We start from the raw sequence: 7,122 nt of genomic DNA, 5'->3' as shown, positions 1-7,122 counted from the left end.
CTGCAGCCTTTAAAGTATTGAAGTAACTGGAGAATCGCCAATATAGCCAGAGAGAAAGGGACTACAGCTTTTTAGAGGAAGAGTTGTGGTGCGTTATGTCACCACACAGTTGCCAGTGTGATTAGGTGCCTAGGGGCCTCCATTTAGCAGAAATGGTAATGACAGTGATATAACGTCTGGAACCTGGTTGGGCAGTAGGGGAGGGAGGTAGAAGGAAAATTGTGAGATTTCTACCTTTTAGTTTTTATCCTATTGTGGCATATATGAATTCTCAAAACATTATCTGAATAAATTTTCCACTCTTGGAAAGGTAGATTTAGCCTCAAGTTGTTTTAGTCTCCAGGAGGCTGCCAGCCCCTCCTCTTATTTAATTCTGAGTTTTGGGGGCCAGCCTAGGGGGAATTTTTTTTTTAACCCCCCAGGGGGGTAGTTGGGAGTGAGACTATAGGCCATAAAGAATAGGACTGCATTGGACCAAAATAAATGGGAAAATCGTGGTTTGAAAAGAAGCTTTTGGGAAGTGATGAGTCATTTTGCACCAGGTAATAGGGGAAAATTGTGTGACCTCCATCAAACACATGAATGGTTATTTCCTGGAGCCGGAAGCACTTGGGGGTCGTGGTAATTCCCAGTGTTTTCTGTGTCCTAGTTTTACCCTTTCTAAACACTGTCCTTTTTGAAAGTTTGAATATATCCACATTCTGTTGAAACCTTGAAACTAAAAACTTAGACTCTTGTCGTCATCTTAAGTTCTTCGTGCTACTCTTAACCTCCCAAAAAGCAGTCTCTTTAGTCACATAGATGATGCCTTGGGCATTTTCTCTCTCAGCCATGGAGAGTTGTGAAAGGAAGAATCGCTGCTTTTCTCAAATTGGTTTCTTGATGTCTTTTGGTTCTCACTCCTTGCCTGCTCCTGATGCTTCGACCCCTTTTATAGATCAGAGTGCTCTAGAATAATGGATGCTCTTGGATGGTGGATAAATAGGGACAGGGACAGTTAAATTGGGAGCCTTTTTTACAACCTTGATGGGTTCCCCCCCCCAAGTTTCCTTCTCCACTGAAATGCTACACCAATGCTTATTGGATTCATGAGGTAGCCAGACCAATGTGGTGTTGTTCTTTATTATTTTTTTTTTTTAAAGCTTCCCTTGAGAGAATAAATGGTAATGGAGAGAACTATTTAACAAGGTCCTGGTTTCTCTTGCAACACAGTAGCTAAACTTGCCTGCTTGTATGTGCATTTTTGTAGGGATCGGCTTGGTAGACAGTATTAGCAGAGAAACGACACCTTGATCTTGGTTTGCAAGCCCGTCTCCCATCAGTCCTAGATTAGGCCCTGTTCAGCCATGCAGGGGTGTTGGTTTATGCGTGCTGCAGCAGTGGGCATAATATAATTTACCCAGTTGACAAAGGTGTGTACCAAGTGAATTTAAATAATTGGTGTGGATTGGCCAGTAGCTAAGAAGTGGGCTTTTAAAGAGTGTTGAACATTGAAAGGTTGTTTTTTTTTAAAAAAAAAAAAAAGGAAAAACCATTGATTGTAGATAATGAAAAGCTAGGGTTTGCCCTCTTCATGTCTACTCCTTCCAAATAGTTAATATCCAAAACTGTTTTTCCCTCTCCCCTGCCTTGTCTCCCCTATTAAAATAGAAATGGGGATTAATGTCCCGCTCCTGAATACATGTAAAATTTGTACAAAAATATCTTCTATGAAAATGATTTGTAATCTGTAGACTTATTACCTGGGAGATGTCTTGATGTAAAATCCCATCCTTTGGGTTGTGGGTTTTTTGTTTTCTCCAAATAAATCTGATCTTTAAAGTTCATTGTAATGCTGAAATTCTTTGACATATACTCTGCACTCCCAGTGGTTTTTACTGGAGTCGTTGACCACCTGTTCCTCCTTCCCCCACCATCTCTGAAGTTTTCATTTAGCATTGGATACCATATTGTCCAAGGTCAGAGGGTGGGGTTACAAGGGAATCCATTTCAGTGTTTATTGAGGCCCAGTAATACAGTTTGCATCCTAGCTCCCCTCTTGCTTTTTTTTTTTGGCTTGGTGTTAATTATTTAATCACCTGGATGTGCTTGCAGTCTATTTACTGTTCATTTTAAGATGTGGGAACTCTAAGAATGAATCCTTGTGTCCCTGGGGCAGTTCCCTCATAATCTCCCTCCCTTACTTCAGCAATCTGGAGAGGTGCTGCTCCCTTGAGTCAGCACCGCACTGGTGGACGAGAGATACTGGTGACAACCTGGTCAAGGTTACCAGAACAGAGGCTTACAGACTCAGTGGGAATTTTCCAAACAGCTAAGGACAGACTGGTCATTGTTGCAAGGCAGGAAAGGGGTTAGGACAGTGGCAGAGAATCCCTAAGGTCACAAGGAGGTGGAGCATACAAAGGAGCCCGGGAAAACCTCAGTCAACAATTTTGGGGATTTAAGAGCCAAGAGGACGAGCCAGTTAACACAAATGGCATTTCCCAGCTAATTGGAGCAGCTGCTCTTCTAGTTTCTGGCCAGTGCATTTTTCTCTGTTTTCCAAAATTGGCAAACTTGAGGGATATGAGACTCAGCTGTGATGATGTGAAGGCTTTTCAGTGTGGCTTTAGGTGCCCCTATTGTCCAGGCTGCCTGGGGAACCTACAAGGTAATGCTTGTTCACTGCCTCTCTACCACTGGAATCAGTTTCAGTCACATTCTCCAAGCTTTTGTTTCAAGCCACTCTCTTAGCTGTGCAATACTGAGGTCTAGGTAAATGATGGAAAGAAGGAACAAAAATAGGAAAGGCTTGTTGAAAGAGGTTTATGATGGCCGTGTACAGAAAGGGTATAGAGGAAGGCCCTGTGTATGGCCACATCCTCATTTAAAAAGTGTATGGCCAGGTGCGGTGACTCAGCTGTAATCCCAGCACTCTGGGAGGCCAAGGAGGGCAGATCACGTGTTCAGGAGTTCTAGACCAGCCTGGCCAATATGGTGAAACCCTGTCTCTACTAAAAATATGAAAATTAGCCAGGTGTGCTGGCGCACACCTGTAGTCCCAGCTACTCAGGAGGCTGAGGCAGAAGAATCACTTGAACCCGGGAAGTGGAGGCTGCAGTGGACCGGGATCGTACCACTGCACTCCAGCCTGGGTGACAGAGCAAGACTGTCTCAAAAAAACAAAGATGTGTGTGAGCGGTGCATGGTTGCTCACACCTGTAATCCCAGCACTTTGGGAGGATGAGGCAGGAGGATCGCTTGAGCCTAGGAGTTTGAGACCAGTCAAGGCGACATGGCAAGACCCTTCTCTTTTTTTTTTTTCTTTTTTGAGATGGGGTCTCGCTCTGTCGCCCAGGCTGGAGTGCAGTGGCCAGATCTCAGCTCACTGCAAGCTCCGCCTCCCGGGTTTACGCCATTCTCCTGCCTCAGCCTCCCGAGTAGCTGGGACTACAGGCGCCCGCCACCTCGCCCGGCTAGTTTTTTGTATTTTTTAGTAGAGACGGGGTTTCACCGGGTTAGCCAGGATGGTCTCGATCTCCTGACTTCGTGATCCGCCCGTCTCGGCCTCCCAAAGTGCTGGGATTACAGGCTTGAGCCACCGTGCCCGGCCAGCAAGACCCTTCTCTACAAAAAACAGAAAAATTATCCAGGTATGGTGATGTATGCCCATAGTCGCAGCTACTCGGGAGGAACGATCACTTGAACCCAGGAGATCAAGGCTGCAGTGAGCTGTGATCACACCACTACACTCCAGCCTGGGCGACAGAGCGAGACTCCGTCTCAAAAAAAAAAAAAAAAAAAAAAAAAAAAAAAAAAAAAACAGTGTGGGTCCACCCAGAAGCCTCCCAGCTGCAGAAGTGGACCCAGGACTGGTCAGCCCTCATTGCCAACCTCTTGTAAATCTTGAACTACTGGACAAGTAGGGGGAAAGTGCAGGTGCAGTATCCTACTTCACAAGGGCTAACTTGAGGCTTGTTAGATCCCACGTGTATCCCAGTCCACATTAGCCTAGCTTCTTCTCAATAGAATCAAACACTATACTCTGGATCCCAAGGCACTAGGGTCCCAGTTCGTGCTGAGGGCGTCGCCTCAAGTGCTAAGCGAGCTCACAGCATCTGGTTTCTCAGTAAGTGAGAGAGCTACACATCTGCCCCTGGGAAGCATTATTTGTCAAATAAGCCTTGTTTCTCAGCAACCAATTGTAGTCCCCAGGGCCACAAGTAAAGAGGGACTTGCCTTCCCTTACCCTCCCCCAAAAGAAATTTGGAAAAGAGGAGCTGAGCTGCTCCCCGCCCAGCTGCAGCAACCTACTGCTTGGACAATACACCCTCTGTCCTCAGCCAGGAGATCCGCCTCTGGAGTTGGCTCTGCCCCTTCCCCCACTCTTCCTGGTTCCCAGCACCCAAACCCTCTACTGGAGTTCTTCTGACCCAGTGGTCTCCAGCCAGAACAGTCCCACACCTTCAAATCCTCCCCCTACAGTCCCTGCACCCCAAGGATCTGAGCATATTCAGTAACAGGCATGGGGTCACCCCAGACCATGGAAGAGGGGATTCCACCTTCAGTGCCAAGATGGACCACCCTCTGCATAGTCAAGGTAAGAAAACCTGTGTGGACGGAGGCCAGAGGTGTTCCTGAAATTATTTGGCCTTTAGTAATATCAACCTGGCTTTCTCCTCCTCTCCTCCCTCCTCTCTGAAGCTCCTGCTGCTGTGAGCTGGAAATCAGGATGCCTGGCTAGCCTATGAACCTCTAATTTTTGTTTCACTCCCACCAAGCTACCTCCTGCATAACTTCTTATTCTCAGCCTTTCTCATCAGCTTCCTTCCTGCAGCTCCCTTCCCCACTATCCCCAGTTTGAGAGTAGGAATCAAGCCAGAGCTGGGAGTTGGGCCACCCATCTTGTGACCCTTTTCCAATTCCTTGGAACCTTAAAGTTCCTCTCATGGGCCTGCCAGGCAGCAGCAAAACCAGCATGTGTGAGGTTCTAGCCCTTACCCCTCACCTCTCCGGGGTCCAATCAAGTTCCTCTTTGAGTCCCAGTCTCTCCATTGGTAACTTTAGAGCTTAGGTAAAGGTACTACCACAGCATCCATCCCAGGGCCCAGCCAAAGACCCTAAGGAATGCTGGGAAGAGCAAGATGTTAAAAGAGCTGGTTGAAGGCTCCAAAGACATGAACACATTTAATTAGCTCGTGTATCTCGATTACATAATCAAATCTGGCCAAAATACGTGGGACAACCTTCAGCCCTGCCCTTTCTCCAGGAGCCTCCAATCCCTGCCACTCTCCTCGGTATTCCCCTAACTCTTGCCTCTCCCCTCCTCCCAGTGCCTCCCTACTCCTTCCTGCCTGGCTCCCCCTACCCCCTCCTCTCCTGTCCCCAGTGCCCAGTGACTCCCACTGCTCTAACCTCTGAAACTGTCTATTGAACACCAACTCAACCAAGAGCAGTAAGATCAAGGCTTCCCAGTCCCAACCATATCCACCCCTCCCAAATGCCAGTTTCTGGGTGGGGGGGACACACCGTCATCACGCACTTCTTTACAGACTCTTCTTCCCTGCTGCAAGATTGGAATCAGGTGCTCCGCCCCCTGGAAATGAGAACCAGTCTTCTCAGCCTTTGCCAAAGACAAGATGAGCACAGAAGGGACCCAGCTGAGATGAGACAGGGAGGGAAAGGCCTTAGAGCCAGTGGTACTGGCTGCTTTGGGCAGGCACTGGGCATTGAGCCCTGGGCACTGGGTTCTCAGAATCCCAACCTCCCTTCCCCCGCCCCTTTTCATCATGGAAAATCCAGCAGGGAGGGTGAAGGAGGGAGAAAGTTTCAGGAAGTGCTCACTGCTAAAGGACGCTCGGGAATGTAGGAATGGCAATAGGTTCTGAACTTCTAGGAAGATATCCTCTACCTTATCCCTATCCTCCACCTTCCCCTCCAGGGTGGCACGACTCGAACCTGCCCTAGGGCCCATTAGCTCCATTCCATGAAGTTCCTATCCAGTACCAGGCACTGCAAAAGAAGAGAATGAAGTCAGACCATAGAAAGAACTTCCATCTCCATTTCGAAAGGCTGGACTCAAGTTAAATGCAAGGAAGACCTTCTCAGAGGTCTCCTGCAGGGTGGGAATGACGGTCCAGCTCTTTCAAAACAGGGCAATGGGCCAGGCATGGTGGCTCACGTCTGTAATCCCAGCACTTTGGGAGGCCGAGGAGGGGGAATCGCTTGGGCTCAAGAATTGGAGACCAGCCTGGACAACAAAGCGAAACCTCATCTTTATAAAAAATTAGCTGGGCGTGGTGGCGCCCGTCTGTAGTCCGAGCTACTAGGGAGGCTGAGGTGGGAGGATCGCTTGAGCCTGGGAGGCAGAGGTTGCAGTGAGCCGAGATCGTGCCACTGCACTCCAGCCTGGGCGACAGAGACTCCATCTCAATGAATAAATAAAGCGGGGCACTGGATGGGATGGCTGGAGCTGCTTGCGGGTGGAGATGGGGGCTTGAGCCTGATGGAGAGGTCCTCAGCTGTGAATCCTTTCAGAATACTAGGCCAGGAGGTCTCCTGTGAGGCAGAGGACCAGGGAAGGGTGTCCAGCGACTTGGGCCAAAAGTAACACCAGGTGTCTTCACCTGATTCAGGCGCCCGCCTGGGGCAGGGGACGCTAGCACCACCAGGGTAGGCCACGGGTGGTCCTCTCAGGTCAGGCCCAAGCCAGGCACACTCCCGTGGGGAGGGTGAGAGGTTGAGGCTGCGCGCGGCAGTTCCCTGTCCCCTTGTTCCTAGTTCCTTCTGGACCTACGCCCACCGTTTCTTCTGCGTCTCTCTGGCTCGCGTGTTTCTTTTTGCCTGTGTCCCGCCGGGTCAGGCTCTCCCCGTCTCTGAGACTTTCCCGTCCCCGTGTCCTCCGCGGCCGTCTCTCTCCAACTCTCTCTCCCCCTCTCAGCCACTTCCTGTCTCCAGTATGTGCCTGGCGCGGCCCGGCTGGCCGTCTGCGCACCCTCTTTCCCCTCGGCTCTTTGTGAGTGTGGGTTCGCGGGAGAAGGTGGGGAGGAGAGGAGGCCGAGGGGCGGGGAGCGGGCGGAACGTGGGGATTGGAGCCGGGAGGGAGGAGGAGGAGCGGGCGGCCACGGGCGCGGGCGCGGGACG

At 49.8% G+C, this 7,122-nt stretch overlaps 1 protein-coding gene and 1 long non-coding RNA gene across 2 annotated transcripts in view; one reads left to right on the top strand and one right to left on the bottom strand.

Moving 5' to 3' along the window:
- Positions 1 to 5,159: 5,159 nt before the first annotated feature.
- The window catches only part of LOC105503585, a 9,174-nt gene continuing 7,211 nt past the window's right edge, over positions 5,160 to 7,122 (bottom strand). Inside the window, exons 3-4 of the long non-coding RNA XR_001000504.1 lie at positions 5,891 to 5,991; positions 5,160 to 5,575 (exon numbers count right to left, since the gene is read on the bottom strand). This is a non-coding gene — a long non-coding RNA (uncharacterized LOC105503585). The remainder of the gene's footprint in view (positions 5,576 to 5,890; positions 5,992 to 7,122) is intronic.
- The window catches only part of TNS2 (tensin 2), a 17,494-nt gene continuing 17,280 nt past the window's right edge, over positions 6,909 to 7,122 (top strand). Inside the window, exon 1 of the mRNA XM_011930555.1 lies at positions 6,909 to 6,994. Coding sequence (XP_011785945.1) covers positions 6,938 to 6,994 — 57 coding nt within the window. The 5' untranslated portion in view covers positions 6,909 to 6,937. The remainder of the gene's footprint in view (positions 6,995 to 7,122) is intronic.

Source organism: Colobus angolensis, unplaced genomic scaffold (assembly GCF_000951035.1).
Source record: "Colobus angolensis palliatus isolate OR3802 unplaced genomic scaffold, Cang.pa_1.0 Scaffold87, whole genome shotgun sequence".
Lineage (NCBI taxonomy): Eukaryota > Metazoa > Chordata > Mammalia > Primates > Cercopithecidae > Colobus > Colobus angolensis.
This window is presented reverse-complemented; position numbering and strand designations above follow the sequence as displayed.